Source organism: Carlito syrichta, unplaced genomic scaffold (assembly GCF_000164805.1).
Source record: "Carlito syrichta isolate Samal-C Ts95f unplaced genomic scaffold, Tarsius_syrichta-2.0.1 Scaffold303608, whole genome shotgun sequence".
In the NCBI taxonomy this organism is placed as follows: Eukaryota; Metazoa; Chordata; class Mammalia; order Primates; family Tarsiidae; genus Carlito; species Carlito syrichta.
In genome coordinates, this window is record NW_007247704.1 from 32442 (window position 1) to 49509 (window position 17068).

At 39.0% G+C, this 17068-nt stretch overlaps 1 protein-coding gene across 1 annotated transcript in view; it reads left to right on the forward strand.

The window, feature by feature from the left end:
- LOC103261130 (von Willebrand factor A domain-containing protein 8-like) overlaps window positions 1–17068 on the forward strand; it is a 50449-nt gene that overhangs the window by 4255 nt on the left and 29126 nt on the right. Inside the window, exon 3 of the mRNA XM_021712711.1 lies at window positions 6445–6553. Coding sequence (XP_021568386.1) covers window positions 6445–6553 — 109 coding nt within the window. The remainder of the gene's footprint in view (window positions 1–6444; window positions 6554–17068) is intronic.

A 17068-nucleotide genomic window follows, 5' to 3' on the forward strand; every position in this document is an offset into this window, starting at 1 on the left:
TGGCAGAGAGAGCCAGCTTGCCCACCCAGGATAAAGGGTACCAACTGGGGAGAGATGGGCAGTGAGGCCTTGTCAGTGGGTGGAGGCCTTGAAATCCAGGCCCATGAGCCCAGGCCTTGAGACATTCCATTCCATTCTGGGCCACTTTGGACCGGCCTGAAAAATCAGAAGATTCCACATGATGCTTTACTAGACGTCTACATGTGTGCTTCTGCTAAAAGTGAAAGACACCAAAGAACCAACATCTCCTTGGTGGTGATTTGGGAAGAAGATTTACGTTTTTGTGCTCAATGAAAGGAGCCGAGTACAGTCAGAAAACAGCGTGCTCAAGGGTATGAGTTATGAAATTCCTCCCACGTAGAACATCTGGTATTACATTACATGCTGTGCTTTCACATCCTGCAAGTAAACAGCACAGAACAATAGAGACAGACATGCAGGTCCTGCCTGCCACACCCTCAGGAAAGCCAGCCAGCTCAAGGCCCTCATGGGCTCAGCAGGTAAATTACATGCTCAGTGTTAGAGGAAAGAGGGGTGCTCTCAGCCCATCTGGGGGCTTTCCTGGTGACCTTAGATAGTTTATTAATCTTCCCTGTGCCTGAATTTGTTCTTCTGAAAGTAGGAGACTTCAGTCTCACTTTCTCCCAGAGAGTTTATGAAAACCGTTAACTATGTTAGGAATTAAAGCAAGTGAAACTTCTTGAAGAAAGGTGGGAGCAATACATTATGAAAAATCTAGTTAGAATGAAAAAACTGGTCTGTATTTCATATGAATAAATATCTGTTTAGGAAAAGAACCAAACAATTAAATATGTGTCATTCTCCCCTCCCCAACTAATGAATTTCTATTGTTGCCACACTCAAAACTTCACATGTAATTGTCCAATCTACATTTTTGCCCACATGGACAAGTAGGCAGTTATATGCTCTGGTGCACAAGTAGTTCACAGGGAAGCAGAAATGCCTTGCAGTCATGCTTGGGCCCAAGTACAACCCTTTCTCTGATTGCCAGAGTAGGGTTATGGAGCACAGTTCAGTTAAGGACCATTGCTCCACAGAGAAAGAAGTGAGAGGCATCTGTACCAATTGGACAACTGCATTTAGTGAATGTCAGGAGGAGAGAGGACTTGGAAAATGGGATAAGTGAGAAAACCACACTCCTCTATGAAATACTGCATAGAACAATCTCAGTCGAAGTAAAAGAGATGCCCATAAAGTGTTCAAAGATAGAAGAGGTGGGTAAGGGTGTGAGAAAGAGGAGAGAGAAAGGAAAACACATGAAGATCCTGGAAGGATGGGAACACAGCAAGACACCAAGAGGAAGTTGTGCTTTCTACTTTCTTGTAGAAACAGGACTTTCATCCCATTTGATGAGTACTCCACTTAGTACTGCTGAAGGTTTTTCTTTAACTTTTTATTATGGAACTTTTCAAACATAAAACAAAAGTAGAGAAAAACATATAATGAACCCTATGGACCTGACCCCCCAGCTTCAAGAAGAAAAAACTGGCTTTACTCCCAGTCTTCATCCCTAGGTTGTTTTGAAGTTAATCCAAGACATTCTATCATTTCATGATAAATATTTGAGTGTGTCACTCTAAGATCTCAAAAAAAAACCTCCCCAAACTAATATCAAGTCTAAAAAAACTATTAGTTTTTTGGTACTATCAATAATTAGTTTTAAAGCTATTTTGCCACTTTAGACAAATGCACAATGAGGCCAGGTCCTACCATCTGTGCTTTTCTGACCCACTAGGCCTTTTCTCCATAGCTTTAATCACTCTTCCATTTTGCGATTTGCATGAACAGTTGACTGTCTCTCCACCAACTATAAGTTCCTTGAGGGCAAGGATCTATCTGTTTTGTGCTCTTGTATAACCCCAGGACCTATACCCAGAAGCTAGTATGTGGCAAACACTTGTAGATATTTGTGTGGCGAATAATACACACATTCATATAAGTAGTGGTATCATCCTTTAATACTTAATTCAGAGATCTACTGACACTAGGCAGTCTTGACTGTGGGCCAGAAGGTCCACACCCTTGAAGAGCCTGCTCCTACTGATGGGTCCTTGACATCATCAACATAGCATTTTGTTAGTGTCCATTTGTATTTAGTAATAAGCTAGGTATTATTCCCTAAATATTAGGAATATATTAGCTCAGACAGACTAACAGGGAGAAAGGCATAAAACATGCATAAAATTTCTGGAACAGAAACATTACACCAACAAAAAGTGAATAAAATAGACAGTGAGGTTATTGTACACATTAGAAAAGCATTTAGGGTGGGCACCAGCTATGGAAATTGCATTCACTACCATTTGCAAAACTAATCAGACTCACACAGTGGATCTCAGCTTATGTTTGTTTTTCTCATAATTGATTCAAAATTATAGTATTTAAGTCTGACCTATAAGAAAAAGTAAAATGAGGACTAAAATTCCCAGACTCTTACGTAACAATAAATATACCCTTTAAAAATATACTGTGCCAACAAAGTGCAGTTAGTCCATAGATTACTAGGATGTGAAGCAGCTGTGCCCTGCAGTTTTGAACAGGGCTAAGGAAACAGAAAGACATATTTTCAGCTAGTTTTGTGGGCTTGAGAGTATTAGCAGTGGGAACCCTGTTTGATCCAGAGGCTAAACTGTCCTGTTTTCTTTCCCCATTCCCTACTTTGGCCTTCATTTTTCAGAATTTGTTATCAGCTTTGAACACCTTGTAGGTGATCTCTCTGAAAGCTGACACAATCTGGAATATGGTTTCCAGATTTCTTCATAATTAAAACAACATGTGGTGTGTTTTGAGTGCAACTTGATCATGCCAGATGTAGCCCTATAACTGGAGCTAATTCTGATCTCTCTACAAAGATCAGTCTGCTCGAGGTAACTTACCAACTGACTGGCTCCTTCCTTGATATGTATCTATATGTATGTATGTGCATATATGTGCATGTGTGTTTACATGTGTGTATATGTATATGATTATATGTGTATGTATATGGTTATGTGTGTATATATATGTGTACATCTAGGATCCATACCTCTAACTTTGCATACACACACACACATACACACACACAGAGAAGTTTAGATTTTGTCCTTAGGCTCTTGAGATATGCATTTATTACAACCTGTCCTCGTATCAGCACCTTTTATATTTATAGAAATTTATAGAAACATGATTAAATTCATGTATGATGGATACAGCACTGTACAGTCCAAGGGAGGTCCCTCATTAAATGAACTTTCTACTTAGGATTAATTTAAGATGCTCTACTTTAAATAATCTTGAGTTGTATGTTTATTCGAGTCATTCATTTCAATTTATTTTGAGCAGCTATTATATGTTAGGTACCATGTATACATACACACATATATATGTACATATATTCCCTCTTCCAACCCCTTTTCCCCCTTCCCCTCCCCACAAGGACAACTATGTGTACATTTTTCTAATCAGTGCTAATCCCCTTTCTTTGGGAAAGAACATATGAACTTCCTAGGCAGGAAGGGGTAGGCAGCATACCCTGCAGTGTTCATTGTGCCTAGCCGCTGTCAGTCTTGACACTTGAGACATAACTTAATCTAATGAAAATTCATAGAAAGATTTCAGAGACTGCCAAAACCAAACATAAGAGGTATTGTTAGGAGGTCAGGTCCTATATACATATTTCTTTTTGTTCTTCAGAACAGCGAGTTATTTAGAGTTAGAAGGGCACCTTGACATGTCACCTCAGGATACAGCCATTCAGATATTATAGTGGCCCTGTCTGTGTTTACCTTTTGATAGTCTGTGTTTTCAAAGTGCTATCAACAGTATTTATTGAGTGCCACTGTATGTCAAGCATTGTGCTAGATATTGGAGATGCAAAGAAAAAATAAAATGTGGTCCTCGTCCCTGACAAATAAAATAGAAAATGTCACAGTACATCACATATAATAAACATATTTATATTAATTTTTTGTTTAATTATACATACACACACATTTGTGTATACTGGATCTTAATATAAAACATTTCCTGCAATGGAAAAGAAAAATTTGAAGAAAACCATGAGAAAGAAAAACAGATCTATCTATCAAAGCAATAAAGTGTACAGATTTCATGGCAGATGTCTGTATAAAGTACATGAAATGGAAATAATCGCTTTTATTTAAGGGAACAAGCAAGACTTCATAGAATGTGGCCTTTGAGCTGGATCTTGAAACCCAAGTTGGTGTTAGCTAACCCAGCTGGGTGACAGGGCAGGAATTGCAAATCTTCCCCTATGGTAGTCTAGGCCTAGCATTATGTAGTTGTAGTAAGCTTCTAGCACTTTGCCCCATGATGAATGGATTCTTCCCCGTGCTCAGCCTGACAGGGAGGAATAGAGACCATTCATTCTCATTCAGCATTTGGAGTTTCTGTTTTAGCCCAAGGTGATAGAAATATATATTAGATAAGAGTCTTAGCAAGGTTGAAATAAGACAACTGTATTTTAATATTATTGTGACTTTGCAATTCTATCCTTGCAGCATGTTGCTCCTTTTTCTCATTTTTCATCATTTGCTTCTGCTAAAGTGGCACCAGTGCACTGGCAGTCCCCTGCACACGCTTACACTGTGGACCCAGGCCTTGGTGCCCCTGCAGGTGCTTCCCCCTGAGTGTTCTTCCTCTGCCTCTTTGCCTATCAGCTCCCACTTGCCCTTCAGGACTCCAGTCAGGGATGCCTCCTGTAGGAAGCCTGCTCTGAGCCCTGAGTCTGCCTTCCAGGCATGCACCTGGGATTCATACTTCCAACATGGCATGCGCATGCATGCATATACACACACAGCAGTTTCAAAGACTGTGTTGTACTTAGGCTTTTAAGATATGCATTCATGGCCGGACTCGGTAGCTCAGCCTGTAATCCCAGCACTTTGGGAGGCCAAGATGAGTGGATTGCCTGAGCCAGCAAGTTGGAGACCAGCCCGGGCAACTTGTTGAGACTTCGTCTCTACAATATATCAAAAATTAGCAAGGTTTGGTAGGCGCGCCTATAGTTCTGGCTACTTGGAGGCTGAGGCAGAAGGATCACCAGAGCCCAGCAGTTTGATGCTGGGGTAGCTGTGAGTGTGCCACTGCACTCCAGCCTGGGTGATAGAGTGAGACTCCAACTCAAAAAATATATGTATACATTCATTATTCCCTGTCCTGGTATTAATATCAGCACCTGTTATATTTAAAGAAATGCATATACATGTGTGATTAAATTAGTGTATAAAATGGATGCAGTGCTGTAAAACCCAAGGGAGGTCATTTAGTGAACGAACTTTCTACTTATGATTAGTTTAAGATGCTGCATTTTAAATAATCCTGAGTTGTATTTTTTAGTCATTCATTGCAATTTATTTGGAATGTCTGTTACATATTAGGTACCATGCTAGGCGCATAGACAAAATGAAAAAGACTCAGCGCTTACCTAAAGGAACACAGAGCCCAGCTGGGGAGACAGAAGGCAGGCCGTTACAGTGTGACTAGGAAGTGCTCTGATTGCAGGAGGGATGGGGCGAGATGCATGCCTGGAAGGCAGACCCAAGGCTCAGAGCAGGCTTCCTATAGTAGGCATCACCCTGAAGGGCAAGTGGGAGCTGGTAGGCAAAGAAGCAGAAGAACACTCAGGGTGGGAGAAAAACACCTGCAGGGGCACCGAGGCCTGGGCCCAAAGTGTAAGCATGTGCAGGGAACTGCCAGTGCACTGTGGTGCTTTAGCAGAAGCAATTGAGGAAAAACAAGAAAAGGAGCAACATGCTGGAAGGATAGAATTGCAAAGTCACAATAATATTAAAATACAGTTGTCTTATTGCAAGTTAACTGTTGGCAATTTTAGAAAATTCTTGTGTAGGGATACATAGCAGCATATTAACTTATATTCTTTGGGCAGGATACATACCAAATATTATATCCTTTGGGCCTGGACTGTTATCTTAATCAACCAATTATATGATCTCGGTCTTAAAAAAGCAACTCATGGGAACTCTGTTAGGAATCTGCAAATCTCCTACATGAACTGATCAGCTGCCAACATCACAAAATGTCTTTAGGATATAGCAGTGGTGTGCTGTAGTGTCGATCGCCAGTTGTGCACATTTCTTTCTAACTCATTTTTCAGGGACCTCACTATTATGATCATGGTGGCAATGTTTACACCATGGAAATCAGCAACTACTACAAGTCAGGGCCTTCCTTCCTTCCTTCCCTCCCTCCTTCCTTTTTTAACCATTTTCCAGCACAACCCTGGGCATTTCCTTCCTTTGAATCTGGAAACATAGCTGGAGACATCTACTTCCTCCTTTTTCTCCTCAAAGTTAATCTGAGTTGCCAAGGAGTTTGCTAAAATTATAGCAGAAAGTGAATGAAAGTATAAGACTCACATGTACATGATTCAAGCTGTTACCTTTTTTGTCTCTCTGGTTTTAGGCTAAAGGAGATCCAGATGAGTGAATATGATGCTGCAACTTATGAAAGGTTTTCAGGTGCTGTCCGGCGACAGGTGCACTCCCTCCGCATCATCCTGGATAATTTACAGGTAATCTTCCACTTAGGCTCCAAGAAAATATCCTGGGTCTAAATCTGGACCCTTCTCAGAACTGTTGGAGAAAGTTATCTGAACCTAATCAGATAGTCAGAAAAAATTAATTGGTGCCAAAATGTCTGCATAAAACTGTGGACTTTCACTCCATGTCTTGCTAAGTTGAGTTATTCAAAGAAAAATATTTTACCGCATCTTTCCTCCTGTTCAGGAAGCAGCAACTTTGACAGTAACCCTGGTAGACACCCAACTTCCTGAATCCCCTCATGAAAGATATATGAGCATCTCACCTTTACTGGAAACTCACAAATAGAATTGTCTGCCTACAAATCATTTTATGTTCACTGAAGAAACAGAGAAGTATTTTGGATCATCCAGAGTGTGTAGGTCACGGCTGCAGTGACCAGGAGCGTGGCACTGCACCCCAGTCTGGGCAACAGAGTGAGACTCCAACTCAAAAACATATATATATATATTGATTAAGACATTCCAATATTTCCTAAGCAGTGATTGCTACTTGAAGATTTTACATTTGAAATTGTGCTCTGGTCAGTTTACACAAATAATTAAGGAAGGACTGAGTATTCCCTAAAATCACAAATGAAAGATTATTTTGTCTAAAGAGAAAGCCAAACTTCACTTCAGGAGAATAGGGGCAGCGTTAGGCGTCCCTCTGCTCTGTAATTTTATGTTTCCTTCCATGACGTATTTGATTGCCTTCAGTTATACCCTGCCCTCTTTGATTGTGTGTAATTGTTCTTTTGAAGGAAGTTTTATTATTTTGCTAGGTATTAGGGGTTAGAAGTATTGTGATACAGTCTTAATCCACCATCTTATTCCAAAATTCTGGGAACGCCTCATTTCTCAAAAGATCTATACCTCTTCAGGAGATTAAGAAAAGTTCCATCATTTCCAAGAAGAAAGATTTTTATTATAATAATTAACTGAATGCCTAATTTCAAAATCTGAGGAATGTAAGAATTAAACCATTTGCTTTTTAAAATCCATTTGCAGTTATTTAGAATAAAACAACATAAGATTTTTTATACTATGTGACCAACATGACGTTGAAAGGTTGGATTTTCTTCCATAGTCACTCACTTGACAAGTGAATAATCATTGCCTTGGGAATTGAGGACACCTGGACACCTGACACGTGTGTCAAACTTCAGGGCAAGGCGCAAGTGGACAAAGGGCCAAGATGAGTGGTTCTGAAGAGGTGAGGGTAATGGGAGATGGTACTTGTACTAAGACTGACCAATGAGTATAGTTTAATCGTTCACTCATTTCTTAAGTTTTTGATGCACATCAGGCCTTAGGGATAGAAAAGGAAAATACAGCCACTGCCCTCAAAAAAGAAGCTCAAAGAACCCAATTCCCTAAGTTCTATAGAGAAGTTTGTATATGATGCTATGAGATGAATGAGAAAGGCTTCATGTAGAACGTAATGCTTGAGTTTATTCTTGAAAGATGCTGAGGAATTTCCTAGGTGGTTGGAGTATCAGGACATTCTAAACACAGGAGTCAACATGTACAGGTACATAGAGGTGTGAAAGAGCACAATGAGGTCAGAGAGGAGCAAGGTGTTCAGTATGTCTGGGAAGAGCACGTCCTGATGGGAGATGGTGGCAAGGGAGGGGGCTGACAGAGCAGTAGGGACCAGCTCCTGAATAGCCCTGGATGCCATGAGAACATGTTAATAACATTGGGTTCTATCCTGTGGACAAACAGGCTATTAGAGGGTTCACAGTACTAGAAAGGGGTACATTTTTCATGCAAGATAGCAGGTTCCTCATCTAGATTCAGATTATGTCTTGACTGATATTTATTAGGCACCATGCTATCATCCTTTTACAAACACCATCACATGTAATCCTCCCATAACTCTTTAAGATAAATGGTATGTTTATAAGATCATCCAAGACAAAGAAAGTCTGATCTGTTACTATGACTCCTCACAGTAGCACACAAACAAAGCCTGGGTTAGAGTCAGGGTTAGCATTAAGGAATGACTCTTCCACTAATCACCACAGTGATGAAATAGAAAACAGTGCCCAGTTTTGCTTTTAGCTTTCATAGATAAATGAAAGAAAACTGTGAGGGTCTCAGGGAAAAGCAACAAATTAAATAGATGGAAAACAAGAAAATGGCACCCACTTTTTTTTTTGAGTTGGAATCTTACTCCATCACCCAGGCTGAAGTGCAGTGGCGCGCTCATGGCCACCCCAGCATCAAGCTGCTAGGCTCAGGCAGTCCTTCCACCTTAATCTTTCAAGTAGCCGAAACTACAGACACACGCTACTCTACCCAACTAATTTTTTGGTTTATTGTAGAGATGATGTCCCCCCAAGTTGCCCAGGCTGTTCTGAATCTGTGGGCTCAAGCAATCCCCTCACCTTGGCCTCCCAAAGTGCTAGGATTACAGGCTTAAACCACTGCACCCGGCCCACCCACTTTTCAAAGTTCGTAAAGTGTTTGGGGTTAATGACTAACTAAATATCCTCAAAGAGAGTAATTATTTCAGGAAAGTTTTGTTCTCCTCTGGAAATCTGAAAAAGAGAAAACGAGCTTAATTAATACCAAAAAATAGTTTTAGGATTTATTAAAGGACATAAAAACAATTTAGTCTTTGAATGAGTAGCTAAAATGGATGTAGAATTTCTACCTCTAGAAATCTTTACAATTAATACAGGATTGTAATAATAGCAAGCATTTACTGAACATTTAACCATGAACCAGGCGTTCGATTCAATGCTTTGCCTCACCATTATCATCAAGATCACTTCCATCATCACTGCTTAGTGACTAATAGTGCCAGCTCTGAAGCCAGACAGCCTGGAGTCTGTAAAAAAAAAAAAAAAAAAAAAAAGGGAATGACAGATAATAGGGTGTTAATAAAGTTTAACTCAGATGATATGTATAAGCCATTTAAGACAGTTCTCTATAGAAGTATTAGCTTCATTACCTTCATTGAATTTGCTGAGATTCATCAGCCTGGACTCTAGGCCAGGTACCCAGTCAAGTACTATATGTTCATTGTGTTATTCAAGCTCTACAAAAACCAGTAAATATTATTACTCTCAAGTGGGCCTTCTGGTCCTCAATTTAAAGAAATAGGGCTGGTTAAAAACGCAATTACTAGCCAAGAATAGACAGGGCATTTTAGAGAATATGAATTTTAGATCATAGCCAGAGCAAGATAGCTTTTTTTTTTCTTTCTTTCTTTCTTTCTTTCTTTTTTTTTGGGGGGGGGGTGTCCCTTTTGCCATCTCTGCCTGTCCTGTGTGGCTCTGATTGATTAATATCTTCCAGTTGTTTTGAGGTTTCTGTGTCATCCCAGCAACTGTGGATGTTTCCTTGGTGAACAGCACAAAGTCTGGCCAGGAACTAACAGATCATCACTTGAGATGACTTTCCAAAACTTCAGACCCACGCATTGATTCCGGGTGACTGGGCTGAGATTTGAGGAGCAGGAAATGCTGTTGCCACCCATATTGACATCTGCTTCAACATGTGCCTGTATTGCAGTACATGCCTTTCTTCTTAATTAAGATAGCAATCCCTGTAATCCCAGTATTTTTGGAGACCAAGGCGAGTAGATTGCCTGAGCTCACAAGTTTGAGACCAGCCCAGGCAACTTGGCGCAACCTCATCTATACAAACATTTTTTTAAAAATTAACTAGGCATAGTAGCGCGTGCCCTGTAGTTCCAGCTACTTGAAGGCTGAGGCAGAAAGATCTGAACTCAGCAGGTCAATGCTGGGGTGGCTGTGAGCGTGCCTCTGCACTCCAGCCTGGGCGACAGAGTGAGACTCCAACTAGAAAAAAAATAGATACCAATCACCAGTGACCTTTCTTGGCTTCTTTGAATTCTTGGACCTTTTCCCTTTTATGAATCAATAACATGAATTTGCTCATTAGAGTAGTAGAGTCTATAATTTCTTGGTTCAGAATCCTAATCTCTGATTGTAGCATTTCCTAACAATAATAATAATAACCATTTCCACACAAAAAAACTTGATATTGATCATATCTTCTCTCAGTGTCTTTCTGATCAATAACCAGTAATTTTATTCTTAGTCTACACTAAATTAGTCTTTCTCTGATCGCTTTGGCTAGCATGCTATCTCCATGAACCAACAATTATGTTCTTTTTTTTCTCTCTAGTGTTTCGAAGTGAGCTTTGGTTCAATAAATAGTGATCAGAATTCTGTGTGGCATGCACTGTGCTTGGCACTGAGGGCACAAAGATTGATAAGACACTGTCCCTGTACTAAGAGAATTCTAGTCTTGTAGGACAGAGAAGACAGACACCTAAACAGATCATTGCAGTGCCTAGACAGAGGGAGGCTCAGAATGTAGTGGAAGCCCAGAAGAAAGCGATCAGGGGTAAATTTGAAGGAAGGGATACTGTGAGCTGAGTCTTTAAGGACACACAAGTATTAACCAGACAGAGGATAAAAACAGTGCCCAGCAGGGGGCACAGAACAGACTAAGCATGGCCCCATGTGGTCTTAGGCAGGAGACCACCCACTGTGAAACCAAACCAGACCTGAACAACTGGAGGCATGGAGTTGTCGATTACCTTTTACTGAGATGGAGAAGACTTGGAGAGAGGCAGTCTTTAGGGGTAGTAACCTAGGGTTGAGTTTTAAACTTGTTAAGCTTAAGATGCCTGTTATATGTGCACACCAAAATGTGCAGTTCCCAGCTCATTTGAGTTAGAAGATATTTGATTCTTGAAGGAAAGGCTTGATATTGTTTTGTTAATAACAACTGACTACAAAATTGTCACCCAAAGTAATGATTTCGTTCCATCCACATCAGCATCCAAGAGTAGAAACTCTTCTAGTGAGAATCATCTTTGTTAAGAACATGAATCACCATTTTCCCTTGCAATGAGATGTTACTTCAAGAAACAGGAAATTCCTTGGAATAAAAAAGTCCCTATCTTCTCTTTCCTTTGCAATGTTCTTTCACTATGTAAAGCACCTAGGATCCTAGGCAGATATGTAGTAAAATATGTTTAATTACTATGTCAAAATATTGACCACCACAAAGTAAAGTTCTTTGTTGTTTCTACTTATTAATAATTAGTTATTTTATAAATACTATACAAAAGTTTTTCTTAATCTAGCAGTTATTTGCTCAAATTATACAGATTAGTAGCATAAAAAGTATATGTTGGTTGATCATGGAGAAATGTTAGAATAATAGGAGCTAATGCTAAATAAGAAAATAACTGTTCCCAGATATCCTCCAACATCGTTTATTCATCCATCCAAGTATTTCATAATTATCATGTATATACTTTATACTGTAAAATATGTATACATTCTTAAAAAATTGCTTCTTAAGTCTTTCTGATTTCTTCTTTAAACAAATTCTGAAGGAATAATAGAATATTGGCTTGATTATAAAGTCTTGATTAACCATAACCCAAATAAGATTCATCACAGTGCTTTCAGTGCTGAATTCACAAGATGAAGTGTCACAAACCACAAAATGATTGGTTTTGCCCAGTTTGTTTATTTTAATGCAGATTTTTGGGTTTGTGTCTGTGTGTGTGTGTATGTACTTTCTGGTTAACCAAGTATTTCCTGGAAAATGAATGAACCAGAATACGTCATTCTCTGAGTATTTCAGTTAATCTAGTATTCTTTATGTAAAAGTAATAAGACTATATTTCTTTTTCAGAAAGTCTGTAGCATAGAGTTTTTACTAGTGAAACCTAGCTCTCTATATAATTAGTATGAATTTATGTATAATACAAAACAGATGGACATATTTACAAGGATACTTTACTTCATGCAATAGAAATATATAATAAAGAACATGTCTGGCACTTTATTATAAATAAAACTACATATTTAAATGCAGTAGGAACTTAAAATTTCAAAAAGTATTTCAGTAAGTCCCATAAAATACAGAAGCCTTTATGTACACAGTCCAAAATAATAAACATTTCTCCTCAACCTTCAGTAACTTTTAAAGAGCTCCCTCTCCATCCCATTGCCCCTAAGAGCACCTGACAGGTCTCGCTCTGTTTTGAGTTTCCAAGTATTGGTGAGCTTGCTAGAAGATAGAAAATAAATTTTCTGCCCATATTAATTCACAAGTAACATGCTTGAAAATTAATGAATGGTGCTACTATTATAAAAATGTCTTTGTGGCCGGACACGGTGGCTCATGCCTATAATCCCAGCATTTTGGATGGCTGAGATGGGAGGGTTGCTTGAGCCCAGGAGTTGGAGACCAGCCTAGGCAACATAGTGAGACCTCATCTCTACAAAAATAAAAAACTTAGCTAGCCATGGTGGTGCATGCTTGTAGTCCCAGCTACTTAGGAAGATGAGGTGGAAGGATTGTCCAGTAAAATGAGACTGAAGTGAGCTGTGATTGTGTCACTGCACTATAGCCTGGGCCACAGAGTAAGATGCCTACTCAAAAAAAAAAAAAAAAGCTTTGTGCCCAGTAATTCTGAATCAAAAGACTGATATATACTTTTACTTCTCAAAAACAAAAAATACTGATTCATGGTCCTAAAAGTATCAATGACAAGCAGTTACCAAAAATAATTCATTTATTTACAAATGAAAATGAAAAGCATATACACTACACCCACCAGAATGACCAAAATAAATTTTAAGCTGTCAATATCAAGTGTTGGTGAGAATGTAAGTAGACAAAACTTTCATACGCTGCTTATGGGATTGTAAGCTGGAAAACTCACTTTAGAAAACTGTTTAGCAGCATTGACTAAAACTGAACATATTCATACTCTGTGACCCAGAATTTCCACTAAACATTTTGAGATTTACTCATGCCTGCTCCAAAAGATATGTTCAGGAATATTCATGGTAGCATTATTCATAATATCCTCAGACTGAAAACAGCAGAATTGTAGAATGGGTAAATCGTGACAAAATCATGCAGTGGAATTCTGTCACAACATGAAAGTACTGCTACATACAACATGGGTAAACTCACAGGGATAATGCTGAGCCAAAGAAGCCAGAAACAAGAGTCTATATATGGTATAATTCCATTTTTATAAGTTCAAAAACAGGCCAACTTAATCTATGGCAACAGAGGTCAGAATAGGGGTTGCCTTGAGCCAAGGGGAAGGTAAATCTGGAACTGGAAGGCCAGAGGTGTGGGTGGTTAAAGTATGTGTTTGCTTTCTAAAAGTTATTTGAACTCTGCACTTAAGATAGTTGTACTTTATTACAAGTACATTATACTTAGATTTGAAAAGTTGACCCCAATAAAGGAAGAAAAAGGTAGCAGATTTATTGGAAAAATTATATCCCTTTCCCTCACTCACTGCAGATTTTAGTAAGTTCTTTTCTTTTATTGGGGCACATAAAATAGAGATAGAACCTTCAAGCTAGAGAGTACCTTAAGGGGAAAAGAATCAGCATCAGCACACGAAAATGAAGACCTAAAATCCATAGGTTCTTGTGTGATGGTGAATCCAGAGACAACAAACAAAATTCTAAGAGAAAAGTGAGTATTTTATAATTCTATAACCGCCTGACCAAGGGCAGTAATAGAAACATGTGCCCTAAACAGGAAGCCCCTTACCACTTTTACAAGGCATTCATTACTAGCATGTATACCAAAAGAATTCCGCAGTGCTGGTGGACAAGTTGTTTAGCAAACCTCCCCTGGGTCATGGCTCTCTTACTCCTTGTCACTCATGCCTCCTCCCCTCGGCATCCCCAAATTCACACCTCCTGGAATCCCCTGCTTGAACCTTTAGTCTGCTACAGCAACTTCTGGACTCTGGCATGGGTATAGAGAAAAGGGAACACTTCTACACTGTTGGTGGGAGTGCAAGCTAGTTCAGCCTTATGGAAAAGCAGTGTGGGGATCCAGAAATCCCTCTCCTGGGAGTATACCCAGAGGAACATAAATTGTTCTACAAAAGACACCTGCACATGCATGCTTATTGCCACACTGAATAGCAAAAACATGGAACCAACTCTATTGCCCATTGAAAATGAACTGAATAAAGAAAATGTGGTACATATGCATGATGAAGTATTACACAGCCATAAAGAAGAACAAAATCAGGAACTTCACAGCAAGTTGGATGAAGTTGGAGACCATCATGCTTAGTGATTTATCACAGAAACAAAGAACTGAATACTGAATACTGAATGTTCTCATTTAGTGGTACCTGAACATTAATCACATTAGCACAAGGGAGGGATCAGCAGTCACTAGGCACTGCTAGGAGAGGGAAGGAAGAAAGGAGGGCACATAACAACAGAAAGGGTACCTGATCCTATACCAGGGGGAGTGAGGACCAGTTAGAGGCTCAAGCTTCATGGCATACAGCCTACTTGTGTAGTTAGTTAACCCTAACTTGTACCCCACATCTCTATAATAAAATAAAATTTAATTAAAAAAAAGAGTTGATGTCAGTAACGCAGGATTTCACAAGCCTCTCATAAGAAGTTGATACTTGTTCACTTAATAGTCATAAATTTGCTTTGAAAACTGACAACCAGAGCTACCTAGTAGGATTTTTCTCTCACAAACCTACTAAAGAAACTAGAAGAAAAGTTTAATTCTCCTGGTAAATAATAAATGTCCTCGTAGAGTTAAATATAGAGATATCTAAAATAGCGTACCATAATTATTCCAGATCACTTTTTTACAGTGGAATCCTTATAAGTATATTTGGAGAGTAATCCGTTACATAATTTTTATGTATTTAGATAATACTCTTAGCCTATTATCTTAAAGCATGTAATTGTTTATGTTATTTTCTGGCAATCTTAAATTCAATAGCATAATGTAAGGTTTTCCTGGGAAAACCTTTAGTCATTTTTATTGCCATTTGTTTCTATGATTTCACTTGTTTGTATGCTTATTACCATTCTTCTTAGATGCTGTTAAAAACATATGTTCATACAGTGTTAGTGGGATATTTGAGAAAGATGAGAGATGATCTAACTTATTCTTTTTTTTTTTTTTTTTTTTTTTTGAGTTGGAGTCTCACTCTGTCACCCAGGCTGGAATGCAGTGGCACACTCATGGTCACCCTAGCATCAACCTCTTGGGCTCCAACGATCCTTCTGCCTCAGCCTTCCAAGTAGCTAGAACTATAGGCATGCACAACCATGCCCAGCTAATTTTTTGATTTGTTGTAGAGATGAGGTCTCACCATGTTGCCCAGGCTGGTCTCGAACCCGCAGGCTCAGGCAATCCTCCCGCCTCAGCCTCCCAAAGTGTTGGGACTACAGGCTTGAGCCACCTTGCCCAGTTTATTTATTCTTAAGGCTGTACTAAAACCCCTTTCTCTGCCAGACTCTGTAAGGTGCTGGGAATACAGCAAAATTTAAAAGTCTTTAGGAAGAGAAAGACTTCTCAACAGATAACAGCAATAAAACACAACTTTGCACTCTTATAGACCCATGGCTCCACCTGGACCCAAGAAGAAACTGGCTCCACCAGTCTTGTGTCCCCCCCTCCCAGAAAATGACCTGCACATGAGATAGTTTTGACACCTACAACCAATCAGCAGTGCCTGTTCCCTAGCCCCCTGCCCACCAAATTATTCTTTTAAAAACCCCAGCCTAAAATTCTCAGGGAGGTGGATTTGAGAAACACCTCTCGTTTTCCTTGCTCAGTGGCTTTGCAATATTAAACTCTTTCTGTACTGTAAAAAATATATGTATATATTTATATTCATACCATAGTTGTCCATTTGCTGATATAAATAATGAACTCTATACAAATTCTAATGTTCTGAGATTTCTAGGATAATTGTTCTTAATATTTCTTGGATCTGGCTCCATCCCAATTTGAAGAACAATATGAATTGCTGAGAATCTAGAAAGAGATATTTAGGAGATTTTAGTATCCCTTAAACTCTAGATAATGAAATAAAATATTTTCATCAAGTTACATATCTGCTAGATTATAGATGTTTTGTGCTTCCTTTTGAATATAGATGTTGGGAAAGGAAGATGGTGAAGTTTGAACAGCAGTGGCCGGTTTCTTATAAGCAAATTGTTCACCCAAGTCTCTCGGTTTACCTAATGTCAATAGGAAGCCAGCTTAAAACAAACTGCCATTAAGACTGATGTGAAAAATAGACTTGGAATGAACTTTTTTCCCAAGAAATTATTTTTCCATAATTTGTTGCATCTTATATTTAGCCAACAATTCACCTATTTCTATCATTGAAAAATAGAGTTATTTGTATAAAACATACTCCTTCAAAGTCACTAGTTAACATTCTTAATTTATTTTTAGATGTTTACAAATTGGAAGTAATTACTTGAAAAAATGTTACTATTTTAGTCCATTTTGTATTAATGTAATACAATACCTGAGGCAACATAATTTATAAAGAAAAGAGGCTTATTTTGTTCATGGTTGTGGTGGCTGGGAGGTCCAAGATCGAGCAGCTGCTTCTCGTGAGAGCCATAGGCTGCTTCAACTCCTGGTGGAAAATGGAAGGAGAGCAGACATGTGCAAAGAGATCACATGGAG